Source organism: Hyposmocoma kahamanoa, unplaced genomic scaffold (genome assembly GCF_003589595.1).
Source record: "Hyposmocoma kahamanoa isolate Upper Pololo Valley unplaced genomic scaffold, ASM358959v1 63, whole genome shotgun sequence".
NCBI classification, from domain to species: Eukaryota; Metazoa; Arthropoda; class Insecta; order Lepidoptera; family Cosmopterigidae; genus Hyposmocoma; species Hyposmocoma kahamanoa.
The window spans coordinates 22840376-22857497 of NW_020653851.1; the positions used below are offsets into that span (position 1 = coordinate 22840376).

The window sequence follows — 17122 nt, forward strand, 5'->3', positions numbered from 1 at the left end:
GGGGCTGTGAGAGTGACTTTTAAAAAAATGTTCGTTTGGACATTTAATAAAAAATAACATATTTCTTCGTTCATAATCAGACGACAAGAACATCTTCTTCGAGCTAGCTCCCGGTGGTGAGGGCTTACTAAATAAAGGGGAGAAACCTACCTTCTCCTGGAAGAAGGATGGAGAAGCCTTCGATCCTGAAGAGAGATTTAAGGTAAGACTAATGTTCATAGTTAACCAATGCATTGTACGTATTGTTGATTGCCATAGGATAATATACTACAGTTTAGAGAAAAATATTGTACCTTCGTATTAGGTGATAATATACTTAGTCAAGACTTTTCAACCATCAGGTGCTATTAGGTGATGATGAAGATTCCCTAGCGCTGGTCTTCCAGCATGTGAAGCCGGAAGATGCAGGACTCTATACCTGCGTCGCTAAAACTAGCACAGGCAATATCTCTTGCTCTGCAGAGCTCACAGTACAAGGTAGGATATAATGAAGGTTACTACTACTTTTACCAGTTTTTACAAATGTTGTTTTTTCGGCTACACTTGTCAGCACATTGCTATGCTATGTACAACACATACATATTGCTATGTACAATGTAAGTTGAGGCTAACTGACATGTGAGTGAAAAACCGATCCATTAATTATATAGTAAAACTGTTTAAATTATGATATATAATTTTAGTACATGATTGGTGTTTAAAGTACAAATTCTAAATTGTGATTTAACAGACGGCCAGGCGGGCAAAAGACACGATGAAGAACTCCGGCTAGAATTTCGCTACGGACGTACTGAATATTATTTTCTATATTACATGTCGGCTTCAATGTTAGAATATGTCCTCTGCACGATTGTTGTTTAGTTGTGCATCTACTTGGTGTTGGTCAGAAAACCCAATGGCTGCAGCGTTGAGCAATTGCCCTTCACTGTACGGCCTGAAAGCACTCTACACATTTTGGAAATGCTATGTCGAGTGTTATATGTTTTCCGTCTACAAATCTATTTATAATTAGTCAGTTGCAGTTGTAATATTCTTTCCGATAGAAAAAAAAGCTAGGTGAACGAATGGGATATCTTTAGTGCCAAACACCATCTTTCTTTCTCTATGAATGACGTGTTTTAATGTACATGTATGTCTGTGTATATAAATTTCTAATTTGTTATTTTCCGCCATTGGCAAGTGTATAAATGGTATGTCTTCACTTTTCGAGGCTAAGTCTATAAAGATGTAAATACTATCGTGTATACTAATAGTAAATATGTATACAATAATGTATATAATTTACGCTTAGGCGCGGTCCACGAACTACATCGCGAGCCAGAAAAACCGACACTGGTCATTGAACACCGAGAAGCAATCGTGTCGGCCGGAGGTTCCGCCATGCTGGAACTGCAGTGCAAGGGCTTCCCCAAGCCAAGTGTCGTATTTAAACATGATGGCAAAGTCATCGAGGCTGATACTAGACACAAGTGAGTACCTACACTCCGGATAATAAGACTTGTTATGAACAAAAACGATTTCTGAAAACCGGTGATAATTCTAACTGCATTTTTGGTTCCATTATTACAATTCGAATGCTGATGAGATCACTTTGGATACAGCCGGTCCCTAAGATCACAAATAATAACCATAGTAGCATAAGAACAAGTATGGTAACTCCACACAAAAGTCGCAGCGCTCCGTGTACGGACGGACACATTTGCATAACCTGGCGATGCACTAGCATTGCATAACACTGGTCGTCCAAACGCGCCTTTCATTGTTAAGCGAAAATGTGCGTGACGGTATATGAAATGTGTTGCGTACATACAAGCCGTGCTTTTATTTTCTACGGAGTTACCCTACTTGTTTTATTCTACTTAGTCGCAACCAGTGATAACTAAAGAATAACGGGGACATTCCCTTCTACAAATCCTGGGAATTTCCGGAGCTAATTACTTTTAAATGTGCTTATTATTTATTGAAATTTGTGTTAAGTTTTTGCTACAAATCAAGCATTGTCTTAAAAAATATAATTATAGTTGCTCTTCTCTAGGCACTTAAATAAATATAAACATGAAACAAATTATATTCTGGAATGTTCAGAAAATAAACAGTAAAAAAAGAAATTTTATATGCAATGACCCCCTCAATTTCGATCAATGGTCATAACGGAAAAACCCATTGGACGGCAGCCAGTCGATGAAGATACAAACTTTTTTGAGATTTCGGGTATACTTAATTTAATTTTTGAAAAATATGCTGATAACCTTGGAATTGAGCTGTGATAGATGAAGATGTTCCGAATCCAGTAAGACCTATTTAGGAAACGAACTTTTGGTTGACTATTATTTATCAATCAATTTGTTTCTCCTACGCAGGTTCTTGCACGAAGACGACGAAAGCATGTCTTTGGTAATTAAGAATGTGACAAGTGCCGACGCAGGCGAGTACCTCGTGGTCGCGTCCAACGAACTGGGACAGGATTCCACCACAATGCACCTTGTCGTTAAGGCCGCGCCTAAAATCAAAAAGAAGGTTGAAAACCAGACTTGTATGGTGAGTTTACTTTCTGTTTTACTTGACTGTTTTAGTAAAAAACATGTATTTTGGAGACTTGAAGAAATTATGTCACGCTCCTAAATGCCTTCTTGTGTTTTGTCAAAAACGAAACAGACTGTTGACCTTAATTGATAAAACACGAGTAAATTTAAATTCTGTGTTCTAATTTTCCGCTTTTACGACATCTATGGCAAGACTTCATCCTGATTGCTACCGTTTATTTGCCAGGTGGGCAGCACTCACACAGTCACCATCTTGGTGGAAGGCACACCCACACCCGAGGTGTCTTTCTACAAGGACGGTACCGAGATCAAGAGCTCCGACCGCATCGTCATCGTGAAGGAGAGTGAGGAGGTTTACAAGATCACCATCAAGGATGCTAAACTCACTGATACTGGATCCTACTCCATCGTAGCCAAGTGAGTTTGGTTTCAAATTTAAGCCCGTAAGAATAAAAAGCTCATGGATTTATTCCATATTAAGTACGTATCGGCTGAGGTGTTCCTCAGATCACAAGATAATAAGACTTATAGTCCACGGCATTCCATCTAACTTTTGGCTATCTGAGTGGTCGAACGGTTTGCATTGTAGACGCTAGATGAGGAGGTTCCGAATTCGATTAAAACCAATTTGGGTAAATAACTTTTCTAAGTTGGTTCTGGCCTTTGCGTTCTGGGTAGTGCTCCAGGTCTGATTCCGTTGTTATGATCCTTATGATACAAGAAATTTCCTAGTCTGAGACAAGGTAATTGGTATAGTCGTCTGCCACATTATGAGTTCTCGTTCATCTAGAATCAATTGACATTTATTTTAAAAATTCCAACCGCTTGAGATAGATATATTAACATGAACCCTAATAAGATATATGAATTTTTTTGCGATACCTTGGTAATTCTGTTGAAATCTTCAGGAACGAAGTGAACCAATGCTCAGACTTCTGGCAGTGGCACGTGACATCGCCACCGAAGATCCTCAAGAAGATGGGTGCAGACAAGGTCTGCGAAGAGAAGGAAACCGTCACCTTCAAGGTCGAGGCTGAGGCCGACCCCGCGCCTAACGTCACATGGTTAGTGTACCTATAGCGTTATGAAGATAACACACCTTTGATGTTCAAGGGTTTTTTTCCTCAAAATGAGGGGACAATCATAATTTTAATTTCACTACTTTTATTATTATACTATATCAGTAGGAAATGGGGTGCTATAAAGTAAATAAAACATGAAATCTATTTTTAATAGCGGCAGTAGGTTCTTTCCGAAAAAGTTTGTCTGTACCTATTTCTGCGTTCAGGTTTTAAAGGGTGTTGGTGAAACTACAAGTACATGGGAATGTCAACATTATGTTCCAAGGTGACGACGTTAAGGCAATGCCGCTCAGATCTTTGCGATTCAAAGCCCTGAGTGGCAGTGCAACTGTTACGGGTAGACGTGTTGCATACCACCAGGCGCACGTCCCATTACTTGACATCAAATACAAACATCTGTGCCCAATGCTCGACTAGGTTAGTGCGTTGTAGTTTCACAACTCTCGGCAACTATCAATGTCAAATCGTATATTGTTTGCTAGGTTAGCGTTTCTGGCTCGCACAATGTGCAAAAAATGTGTGGTTGAAATAGATTGTCTTGTACTATTAATTGTAAGTTTTAAAACAAATAAATGTCCAGGTTCAAGAACAAAACTGAGTTGGTGGAATCTTCCACGATCAAGATCTCGTCGTCTGGCGAGGCGCACTCCTTGGTCGTGACGTCGGCTGCGCGCGCAGACAGTGGAGAATACTCATGTGAGGTATGTACCGGCTGCATCGAAATACGCTTTATGAATTACTTTATAATTTCCTTCCTTCATAATAAATAACCCATCATAATCACAGCACGAGACTCAAACGACAGGGTTATTGCTATTGTCCACCACACTAATAAATATGACTAAACACGTTTTCCAAGGGCTATGAACCTTCTTCGACACGCAGGTTTCATCACGTCGTTTTCCTTCAGGGATTCAAACCGTTGACTTCATAATTAAGAAATTTCAATTCATGTGTGTTATGAAAGCTGCAAATCATGGTTACCTGTATTTTTTAAATTAGATCCGCAACGCGCACGGTAGTGCTTCAGACTCTTGCAAGTTGAACGTCCGAACAGCACCGATGTTCACGCAGAAACTCAAAGACATTACCGCCAAGGAGGGCGATGTTAACATCGAGTTCACCGTCAGTGTCGAGGCTTATCCTGAGCCCACCATCAAGTGGTAAGTATCATTAGATCATTCAGCTTTAAAACGACCAGCGAACTAAACGACTGGTCAAGCTAAGGATGAAATCAAATGGTTATGCCAACATTAGTAGATCAATCGACTGAATTACAGCAGAATTTTTCCCAGTGCAAACTCATCTTAGCCGCATTGCATCAGTCTAGAAATTGACGAGTGAATCACATTCCTGTACCGCTCGAACTTGGTTTCAGCCAGATATCCAAATTTAAATCCAAATTATATTTTCGAAAACGTACAGAACCACGTTACGCTGACTTTCAAACTGCTGCTTACCTGCAGACTTGAGCAGTTTCCATTATGATCCACTATGTCATGACCAAATCCTCACACAGGTACCTAGGCGACGTGGAAATTACCGAAAAGAAATCGGTATTCACTCGAGTGGACACTGGCAACACGCACAAACTGATTCTCAAAGAGGTGTCGGCCGAGTACTCTGGGAAGTACTCCTGCAAGGTATCAAATGAATTGGGCGCTGATGCCTGCGAAGCTACCTTCACTGTTAACAGTAAGTTTTTTTAATGGATCTTTCTTTGCCTATCTCCCAGTAAGTTTGAAAAATTAAACTGGTTAATTATTGCTTTGAAATAATTGGTGTTTTCAATAATAGGTTAATTCAACTCTCTCACTTTTGTAGGAAAACCTCGGTTCACCAAAAGCCTGGTGGACATGACCGTTGACGTAGGGCAGACTCTCAAGCTGGATGTTGAAGTAGAAGGCTGTCCCGAACCCAAGGTCAAGTGGTTCAAAGACGGCAAGGAGATCACGCTTGATGCTAGGGTCAAGATTGAGAGGGATACTCAGAGGTAAAATACTTGTGTAGTACATATTTCGCAGAGATTGCATTGTATAGTGTTTTAATTATTTAGGCTAGACGTTACTTTGATCAAATAAATTATAAAGTCTTCGGGCGCTCTAATAATAGAAAACCAAAAGCTAAAAAAAGGACTGTAGAATATACTGATCTGAAGTTAAATAAAAAAGTTAAAAAAAAATGTGAGAATTATGACAAGGGTTATAATCTTGATAAAATTCTAGCAGTAAAAAAAAATTATTATTTCATCAATTAATTGTTACTAGATTAGAGAACTATCACCTAACGGTGACGTTGGTGAAGGAGGAAGACGGTGGCGAATACGAGGTGAAGGCTGAGAACGAGATGGGCAGTGTCAGCACCAAGAGCACCGTCACAGTGCACAGTAAGTATATCAACACTAGTCACCAGGCAAAACTTTAATAAAATAAATGTATAAAATCGGGTTTAACCTTTATTCGGAAACGTTGAGATTACATAGAAAATCTAATGACATACTGTAGATACAAACTCCCAAACAAAAGATCAGAGATTAATTGTAATCTTCTTATATACCTAACTTCAGTAGTAACTCGAACTTGACTTTATCAGTAGGTAGGTACTCTAAAGGAAGTTAGTGATTCCTGTCTTTAGATACTAAATAGGATTAGTTATAGCTATTTCCAAGATAGGTAAGACAGTATCATACGATCGCGTACATGCACAAAAGAAACTTCATCAAATTGGCACACCACAGGAAAATACATAGGTACAGTTGTTTGTCTTAACATAGAATGAATGGTTTAGATCACTGCATTATGCTCGTATTAGATTTATTGTGCTGTGATGTGATGTCCCGTAGACACCATTCGCAACTGGTAGTAAATTCACGGCATTCCTCCAGACTTGAATGCTGTAAGCACCCCAGAACATGTATGCACTCTCCTGCATTTTGTTAACTTCATTTTTCATCCTTCACAATATTAATTACATTACCTTCTCTTAATAAAAAGCCTGTTTTTACCATAACCATTATTTCATTATGTTCAATAGCAACAGAAGTACATTCGAGGTTAAGCAAGGAATCTGCTACCGAAAATGAACTTGAAGACGAAAGTAAAGCGATCAAACAAGCTATCGTAGACGAAGTGGACGTCAGCGCCAAACAGAAAGCTAAGAAAGGAAAAACTGAGCCGGAAAAAGCCGAAGAAAAATCATTCTGGGATGACATCGAAGATGGAGATGCAAAGAAACCTATTGTTGAAGAATTTGATGATCAGACTCCGTCAAAGGCCAAGAAATCTTTCACTGAACCTGAAATCATTGAAGAGAAATCCTTCTGGGATGAAAATCACAACGAAAATAACAAGCAACCGATCATAGAGGAAGTTAGCGACGAACCAAAAACAGCCAAAAAGGGAGCTAGTAAACCAGAAACCATTGAAGAAATCCCAATAGACGAAGATCTTAAATCGCCCAAGCGTAAATCTATTAAAAAACAGTCCCTTGATGAACCATTAAGTGCTGAAACTGAAGGTATAAAAATATTAAGTGCTTCAAGCTTCTCTCTTCAATATCGCAAACAGCTTCTTGCGGCGAACTCACGTTTTCGCGGCCTCAGTTGCATGCTTAACTCGTGTTTGTTAACAGCCCAAGTGTGTTTGTTGTTTAGGCCGAGTTTTCGAAACTGTAACTACGTTCAAGACTGCAGATGACGGTTCAATTCTTGTGTCTAAACTCTGCAGCACCAAGTCTCACGGCGCCATCATTACAGGTCAGTATCTCGCTTACCTCTTCCTATCCCACTCCTAACATCATAAAGGCATTTTTGAAATATTCTCACACTTCATCCAATTGCTTAGTAGATAAAATCTATATGATCTGAATCTGAATCTAAACTTTTAACTGTAACGCATATAGTCATCGCATGTCTAACTAAGTAAATCTTTTTAAACTGTTGTAAGTATTATCAAAAATCAACTTACTATTTTAACTGATAGGTCCAGCTGAAACGCGCACTTTACACAAAGTAAGAACTTCCGCAGTTTATTATGATGACAATGAAAGCGGGAGAAAGATAATCGAACCAAACAGGCCGCATACGACGTCCTTAGAAGTAGAAGAAATAGCTAGTCACAGTTACTTTATGTCTGAATTGGGCCAATTTGCTGTCCCCGAGAATGTTAGAAGAGGCACTTATGGCATTATTGAGGAACCACCAACTGATTCCGAAGCAGAGAACAGCTCAAAGTGTAGCAGGCAATTTTCGAACAGAGCTGTTTCTATAGTGTCCATGTCAGAAGACGAAACTACTTGGCAGAACGAGTCTCTATCTCGAGAGATTTCTATAGAAGACCTGTCAAAATCTATTTTCGACATAGACGACACTAGGAAAGTATTTAGCAAAGATTCTTACGTAAGGCAATCCTCTTTCAAAGAAGATTATTTCACCGATAAAGGTGAAGAAGAATCATTTATATTGAAAGAGAAGTCTCAGAAAATATTCGAAAATGATATAACTGAAAAACTCATCCATATATCAAAGGAATTTGATGAAGATGAATTCAAAAGTGCCAAAACTAAAATAGACGATGTGAAAAGTCGATTACTGGAAGAATTTGTTCTTGGCCCAATGAAGACCTTCGATAATATAACAAAGAACGTAACAGAAACGACGGTTGAAAGAAAGAAAAAGCAAAATTCGAAACTATATAGCTTAGAGGAGGAAAACGATGACGAAATCGAAGCATTATTAAAACGTAGCCAGAGACAAAGGAGCATTCTTGATGATATTCTTAACGAAGAAACAGAAAAAGGTAATTGTAATCTTACTCGAATATTCGAAACGAAATAGTACGTTGATTTAAAGCTGGCAAACGTAACGCTAAGGATTTTACAAGAAAATAATTTGATTTAAATGCTTTACAAAAAATATTGCTGTTGTAACCGTGATCTGCTATTTTCCTATAAAATATTTCAAACCTAGAAATGTTCTTTTACAAATTTTCTGTCGAAAACAACAGATCATCAACATATCCTTTTAGTGTAGCACATTGTACTGTACTAATGCACTGTCGTATGTTTGTTTTAGCGCGCATGCGTAATAACATTCCCTTCTGGCATACTAATCCTTGGGGCTCGGTGCGCCAGAGGCACTAGTTATCCAGAAAAAGCAGGTAAAAAACAATTTTAAGCATTTTGTGCATTGGCATGCCAATTCCACTTTTTAAGAGGATAGTCCTTCCAGGCCGCACAGACGCGTTAGGTACATACTTGGTAGTATTAATAGGTGTCTTCATCTTATTTTATCGATGGCATACACTATAATTCTTGACATCGTGGTGAAAGAAATATTTCGGCTCATATTTATATGTCAAAAAATTAAAAAGTCCGTGCGGTTTCTGCCAATTTTTTTCTTTTAAAATGTTATATTACGCGCGGTCTAAGAATAGGCGGGAAAGTTTTAAGTTTATAATTGGTGAAAATCACCCAAAACTGTTAAATGTCGTATTTCATCATAATAATGTGAAACCACTCATGTGTATAAAAGTCATTATTGTTGATAGGTCAATGTTACAAGCTATCAAAAACTATTGCAGTTACTTTGGGATATGTTGTCTCATTCACCGTATTCGCCCGACATAGCCCCTTCAGCGTTTCAATTTGGGTCTACTTTAGAAAAAATTATACCTATTGCCGCAGAATGGAAAGAAACCCAGTACAAATGACCTTTATTATTTGTACAAAGTAGAAATTCCATAGAATGCGCGAGAATACTTCGGAATACGGGCGACCTGTTTTTTTGGTCATTGTCAAGGGATTTGGCTTATATTTAGCATTCTATAGAATCAAAGTTTGTTATGGCACTGGCAATATTATCCTCTCAACTATTTTTAAGTCTCTTTCCATAACAAAACGCATCTTACGGTAAGTATAAAGACAAAAGTACACACAAATACAACTATCTCTCTCGACACAAATAACAGGCGAGTATACACGAGTTTGTACGATCATAAATTTCAGAAATAACTGCTGTATATAATGCGATATCTGTCGGTCTATATCTATTTGTAAATAATAAAAGTGTTATTTTATTTCTAGGAGCTTCGAATACTTGCTTTCGGTGAATCTTCGTATTTGGATTTTTATGTGTTACGCTGTTATTTTTATTGTACATATTTATGTATTCTATTTTATAACATTTATACATTGACTTACAATTATATGGACGTCGGATCCGCGCTAAAAAGTGTCCGAACTCATAGGGCATTAAAATCGAATATAGAGGGTCATTCACGCTTTAGTCTTCGTTTGTTCGACTGACAGCGAAGCAAGCAAAATTAGACAGTACTGCGATGACATTACAATTTAAATTCAACGTTATAGCTTTTTCATATTCCATTACATGTCACTACGTTTAAATAGGTTGACTTGGGACATTTTTTTCGTGGTTTTTGTATTAGACCCGGCGTCCATTTATTTGTAAGTCAATGCATTTATACATTAAATTAAATTTTAAACCTTTTGTGGTTATTTACTAAATTGTTATCACTGGTTACCAGATTCTTACAACGGTATGAGGTATTATTATTTTTCACGTATCAAAACGTATTTCGAATACGTATTTCGAGAATACATATTTCGAAATGAGTCAACAGAGGGTAGCCCGCTGTTGACTCTAATAACATAACAATGTATGTAGTTCAGGTAAGGTGCCGCTAGATGGCGTTGAACCATTTTTGTCTATTTTCTAAAACGCGTTAAGTTATTAACTTTCGAGTGATTAGGGGTTATGAACTTAGGGGTTAAAAGCTTTCAACTTTTAATAAAAATGGAAGTAAATTAATTTGCTACTCCGCGAACCCAGTGAGCTGCGCTTGTGTTGAGTATTTTTTCAACACAAGTACAGTTAATTATCCCACCCGCATAAAATTAATAAAATAAATAACCCAAGCGCAACTACAGTCACAAACCACCACCAAAAATATACCCGACACGTGTTCCGCTTCTCTTAGACGCGAAACACGTGTCGGGTAACTATTTTACACGATTTAACCTTCACTGGGTTCGCAGAGTAACAAATTAATTTACTTCCATTTTTATTAACATGGACTTCCTTCAACTTTTGTCCAGAGACGTAGTCAGCTAACTGCAAATTATCCTTCAGAGAGAAAAAGTAATTTGTAATAAAAAGGTCATGACTATGCGTTCCGAAAACGAAAATAATACCTAATTCATATCGTAAGGAATATGTAACTAGCGATAATCATTTTTAAGTAAGGCATTTTCGTTATTTTTTAGCTAAGTTTATTTTTAGATCATGCGTATTGAATACGCTTTTATAAGTTATCAAATTCGCTTTTTTTTTATAATTTGTACCGTAGATACGTAATTTAATATCTAAATAGTAAACAGTTTGAGAAACTTTACTGTATTAATATCATTTTCATATCGAATTTGATATTTAAATATACCTATTAATTGTTAAGTGAATTGAAAAGTAGCAAAAAACCAGTCACCATTGACATAATTCTTTAGGTTTTTCCAGAAAACACCTTCACTCTCTAACCTTTCTCTTCTCAAACTTGCAGCACCTCCAACAATAAAAGACAGCTCAATGAAAGACGGAAAAACCTACGAATCTTTACCACTAGTGTACACGGTCCAAGCCATTGGTGCACCAAAACCCGTCGCCAAGTGGCTTCTGAACGGCAAGGAGGTTCAACCTAGCAGCCGAGTCCACATTACCACGGAAGGCAATACGTACAAGCTGGCAATCGACAGCGTAGAGATGTCTGACGCGGGAAAATGGCAGTGTGAGATCACTAATAACCTTGGAGCAAAAACGCAGAATGCTGAACTCAACGTAACTTGTAAGTATATATATATAATCATATCCGTCTCCCACCGGAATGGGCAGAAACTGTGGACCTCCACCTGCTACATCACTGACAAACCTAAGTTTTCTCCACTCACTCTAGTCTCTTTATACATGCCCATCTATTCTTGGTACTTTTCTTCTTCAACCTTTAGTCACTCACTGCAGTCTTTTCGGTTATCTTGACAATATCGCCCGTCTCTAGTGGCCGACTTCTGTTACCGGTCCTCGGTCTCCACTCCAGCACTCCTCTGCTCCACCAGTCATCGATTCTGCGGCTTATGTGACCCGCCCAACCACACTTTCTTTGCGCAATGATACGCCCCACATCAGATAGCTTAGTGCGGCTCTTCGCACTTTTAATCCGGTCTTTTACGGACATGCACAATCTGGTTAAGATATGTCCATATGTTTATATCCATAAACATTCATTTTTTCTACATTACCAAACCATCGAAGCATCCCTCACGCTCTCCTGCACGCAACGTTATACATTATATATACAACTCTAGTTTAGTTTAGTAATTTATAGTTATTGTTGGTGAAAAGAGCGAACAAACATAAAGAAAAGTTCCTCCGATCAGGCTGGGCTCGACAGCCCTAATTTGGTAAAAAAATCAATTGATTAATTAATTGTGCACGCGTGTAAAGATGTTGCATTGACGCATTCCTGTACGCATCTGATCACGCGCTATAGAGTGAATGTGTAAAGGCAGCTACTGTCTCATGTTCAGCCGGATCGATAGAATATTGCCGCGTGTTTTATCCATCTTTGTTTACCTAATTAATAACAGCAAACTAATCAAATATTTTCATAAAAAATATCTCAATACCATTATAAAAAATAAAGTAACTTACAGATTCAGGCATTATTTTGCGGAAATCCATATATTGAAATGGAAGGTTACCTTGCCACTCCGTGACAAGGTTACATGCTTTAAATTTTCCTATCACTTTCGACCGAGTGTCGAACAATCAGCATCTTCTGATGATGCCTTTTAAGAGAGACGAAACACGGGTCAAGTGTATTTTTGAAAAAAAAATCCCACTGGTCAGACCTGTCTGGCCAACGGAAAACACCGTAATTTTGGTGTTTTGTGTTTGGTGTTGATAGTAGTTGTGAACTTATGATAGTAGTGGCGTTTGTGTTATTTATTTTATTAAGTTCAATCGGAGGACGGTATAATAAACTTCATGAAAAAATATTCAACACAAACGCGGCTATGTTGCACGATTTAACCGTATCTGGCTTCGTGGGCTAGCACGTCAAGTTACTGCCATATTTAATAACGTGTAAGTTTAACGTGTAACCTAGTACCTTGAAAGACACCAGCCTATAATTAGTCTATATATAATTCTCTCAATTAACATCCACAGCTGTAAACGAATTCCGCAAACCAATCTTCACAAACCCTCTGGAAGCTCAGCGTGTAATGCAGCGTGAACCGGTCACCATGACAGCAATCTGTACCGCTGACCCATTGCCACACGTCTCCTGGCTTCTCAACGGGGAGTTAATCGTGCCGGACGCCACTGTGAAGGCCAATGTTGAAAGCAAGGACATAGACCACGGGCTCAAGGAATGCACCTTTACTTTACATATTCCTACTGGTAAGTACCAACCATGTAAATAACAACCATAAGCATGTATAGAATTTCGCTGACGAATTTCAATTTTCAAATTTGCAATTTCGAATTTTAAAGTTCGAATTAAAAATATATTATTATAATCATTGACTTACAATTATATGGACGTCGGGTCCGCGCCAAAAAGTCCGCACTTGTAAGGCGCTAAAATCGTATACAGAGCGCCAAACTCCGCTTTAGTCTTCATTTGTTCGACTGACAGCGCGATACTGCGATGACATTACAATTTAAATTTCGAATAGGTTGACTTGGGACATTTTTTTCGTGGTTTTTGTATTAGACCCGTCGTCCATTTCTTTGTAAGTCAATGATTATAATATATTATATTGCTTAGGTAAGCAAATTACAATTAAAATAGTCAAATTGATTAATCACCTCTACTCATTCGTGATTGAGGTAGATTCCAACTTAGGGGTAGTCCTTTGAAATAGATTTTTAGAGGTAGATATTTGCTCACATTTAATATTTACAATAATTTTAAAATATAATGTATAATTCATTTTATCATTACCATAGATTTTTGTCATCTGAGTACGTAGAAGCCATTTGACGATTCCAAATTTAAATCATAATCCAAAGAAAGAAATAAACTTTTTATTCAGCTTATTAATACTGGGTTACAGAAGAAATTAATGATTAAAATTAAAAGCCGCATCAGAATCTGTATTTGAGTACACAAATCTATCTCAATTCCTCTATCCAGGTCGTCACTCAGATACAGGAGTCTACACAATAGAGGCCAAGAACAAGTATGGCATAGGCGAAAGCTCGGCTAGGCTGGACATCCTGCTGCGGCCCGAAATCGAGCCCATGGAGGATGTAACTGCCGTACCGTTTGAGGAAACCACCTTTATCACTAAGATCCGTGCGAATCCCATTGCTGAAGTTAAATGGTTAGTATGATCATAGCTTGTAGAACTAATGGCCGTTAGGGCAGAAAGGTTCTCGAATAGAGACCACGAACTGGAACGCGTTCAGTGGGACAGGCCTCTACTAGATGGACGGATAACATGGTAAGGGCGGCGGGTAACCGAGTTCGATCGGCTAGTCTCGAAATCTTTGTTCAGCAGTGGACGTCTTTGGGCTAATATGATGATGATCATAGTATAATAAGAGCACGTAGGGCTGCTCCCGGCTGTTCGGCGCGTTCGAGCGGTAAATGGGTATTGGGTCGCAGGGTTGTCACAGTATTATTTTTGTTGTAATTACGGGTTGTTAGCATAATTTGAAAAAATTAAGGTGTTTATCACAGTAGTCTCGTAGTATATTGAAATAACCTTTCTTAAATAAAGTCGGTTCTTAGTACGTTTTCAAATTTCTATACCAGTGTCGCTGATTGGCGTCTTGATTATGGACTATGATTATAAAACAGAAATGAATGGCTGAACAATTCTGAATTTGAGACACGCTTGTTCAAACTTCCCACAAACACAGCAATAAACACGTCTTCTATTTGATGTCATTTGTTGAACACCAAGTTTTCGTTTCAATTCTACAATTAAAAGCGAATGTGATAATCCGCGTTACGCAACGCGTGTGCACCGCAAGATTATAAGAATGTGTGCGTCTGAATTTAGAGTCCAAGTCTGAAGTTAGGAACGTCGGGCCGAAAAGTGATTTATAATTTAGTAGAGAAAATAATAAGTTTGTCAGCGGTCACGTTGTAATGCATGGGCCATGTTTCCGTTACGAATGCATTGATCTGATGTTATCATGTGATCTCACATGGATACGTAACACCTGTAAACGTAAGTTACTAAATAAACAATTTTTCTTTTATTCCAAATGAAACTTTTTGGGTATAGTTTAAAACTCAATTTATCACTTGCGAACAGGAGTAAAGACGGCTACACAATCCAGCCATCGTCTCAGTTCGACATCACAGCTGATACAGCGAATGAAACGTATTCGCTGAAGATCAACAAGATCAGCGTGGGCGACGCCGGCGTCTACACTGTCACTGCCAAGAACGAGATCGGAGAAACCGCGCAACAGGCCAGGCTTACTATTCTCAGTAAGTAGCATAAGTATTCTATTGTGTAACTCTTAACAGCTGTAGCATAGATTACTTAATACTTACTACGTAACATATATCACTCTGATACAAATTCGAAAATACCTACGCTATAATAGCCTACTTAATCTGACGAATGAGACCAGGTGCTCACTACGAGGAAAAAGGAACCTAAGCACGCGCTCAGAGGTGAAAATAACGTTACCTGTCCTGTGCAGTCATGCGGAACCGAATGCTCACAAATGAAAGACTTGTATGAGCGCTTGTGCCGACGGCGGTACACGCAGCGGTAGTCACTAATCGCGAGTCTAGTCAGATCGTAGGAATTTGTTTTTTTTGTGTTCCGTCTGTGTAGGTATCAATAATAATAAGTCCAATAATATTAAATGGATTAATTACTAAATATGTATAGCTTTCGCTGCACTGTTAAATATCGATATTTCTTCACCCTCCACAGCCAACGAGCCAGTGTTCACAAAGCCTCTTCAAAAGGAGACTGTTAAGGACTACGACGACGTGACTCTAGCAGTGCGCTGCGACGGTGTACCCAAGCCCGAGGTACATTGGTACAAGGATGGCTTGGAGATCAACCAGGACGACAGACACGCGGTCAAAGTTGAAGTTTCGGGACAGGTTGAGAGCGAGCTGGCTATTAAGCATTTCAACTCTAGTGATTCTGGAAAGGTGAGGATACTCACATACACAACAAGAAATAAGATTTTTTTTTATAATATGAAATGATGGGACAAACAAGTCGTGCACCTTGTGGTAAGCGACACGCTTATCTATAACAGTTGCAGTGCCACTCAAGGCTTTAAAATCGTTAAGAGTCGATAGAATTTATCTCGAATCAAAATTATGCCGTACTAAATCGGTTCTATAGCGCGGATTGAACGGAAGGGACACTGGCTTTATTTTAGAATTATTTTTTAACAAACGCAATTTAAGCCATTTGTAAAATGTATATCGTATAGTATACCTACGTGTTCTATTTATTTAAGTTGATATTAAAAAAATCATTGGTATATGTAAAGTGCCCATTGAATACGGGCGATTGTCTTGTAAAATTTTGAGGCAAGTTTGTGTTTCTTTTTGTATCGTGTTTTAAATTTTTAGGAATCGCAGTTTTCACGCTTCAAGTTTTCAATTTTACTATATATTTTTTCCAAAGTAATTAATTCAACACTTCCACTGTTTTGCGGAATCAACCAAAGCCATTTGACTTTGTATCGACCCTTAAGATATGAAGGGCACTGCTACTGCGACCGTTACCCTGAATCATAAAGTCGACAAGTGGGTACCCTTGAAAACTGGAACGCAGTAACCAGAAGTACTGGAAAGGAATGGTAGGTCGTTTGGGGAGGCTTTGTGCACTCATCTTCAACATTTTGACATTTCTAATAAAGTTATAATAATTGGGATACATTGAATTCATGGCCAAAAATGCAGCCAGGAAGCTTGGCATCCTTTCCAAGGTGAAGCGTTACTTCACTCCGGGACAGTTGCTTCAGCTGTACCAAGCACAAGTTCGGTCGTGTATGGAGTACCTACTGCTGTCACTTATGGGATGCCTCTGCTAAATACCAACTGGCCACCTTGGATTTAATAGACAAACGTGGCAAGAGGCTTGTAGGTGACTCGAAATTAGTAGAGGCGAAGCTGCAGCGCCTTGAACACCGCCGTAAAGTTGCCTGCCTGCTTATCGGTATTCTACAGGATATATCACGGAGAGTGTGCGATGGAATTGCTTAATTTGGTTCCGCCTTCCCCTTTCCATCATCGGGGGACTAGACGTGGGCTGGGATTCCACCCCTATGTCGTGGATATTCCCAGGATTCGCACGAAACGTTTCGCTTCCACATTTATATGGCGAGCGGCTAGAGAGTGGAATTCCCTACCTACGGACTTGTTCCCCTAACGCCATAACTTGAACCTTTTCAAGGTGAAAGTGAATAGGCATTATTTAGGTGTGCATGCT

The 17122-nt window shown here is 38.7% G+C and overlaps 1 protein-coding gene across 4 annotated transcripts in view; it reads left to right on the forward strand.

Moving 5' to 3' along the window:
* Positions 1-17122, forward strand: part of LOC113229881 (obscurin) — an 80209-nt gene that overhangs the window by 43715 nt on the left and 19372 nt on the right. For 2 of the 4 annotated variants that reach the window (XM_026463563.1, XM_026463565.1), the window contains 18 exons: positions 81-202; positions 342-477; positions 1292-1469; positions 2361-2538; positions 2770-2960; positions 3452-3607; positions 4206-4326; positions 4628-4788; positions 5145-5320; positions 5450-5618; positions 5893-6011; positions 6659-7141; positions 7278-7379; positions 11197-11478; positions 12861-13094; positions 13834-14023; positions 14966-15144; positions 15602-15828. In XM_026463563.1, the coding sequence (XP_026319348.1) occupies positions 81-202; positions 342-477; positions 1292-1469; positions 2361-2538; positions 2770-2960; positions 3452-3607; positions 4206-4326; positions 4628-4788; positions 5145-5320; positions 5450-5618; positions 5893-6011; positions 6659-7141; positions 7278-7379; positions 11197-11478; positions 12861-13094; positions 13834-14023; positions 14966-15144; positions 15602-15828 (3404 nt within the window). The remainder of the gene's footprint in view (positions 1-80; positions 203-341; positions 478-1291; positions 1470-2360; positions 2539-2769; positions 2961-3451; positions 3608-4205; positions 4327-4627; positions 4789-5144; positions 5321-5449; positions 5619-5892; positions 6012-6658; positions 7142-7277; positions 7380-11196; positions 11479-12860; positions 13095-13833; positions 14024-14965; positions 15145-15601; positions 15829-17122) is intronic. The other 2 variants (XM_026463564.1, XM_026463566.1) reach the window with 2 other exon arrangements.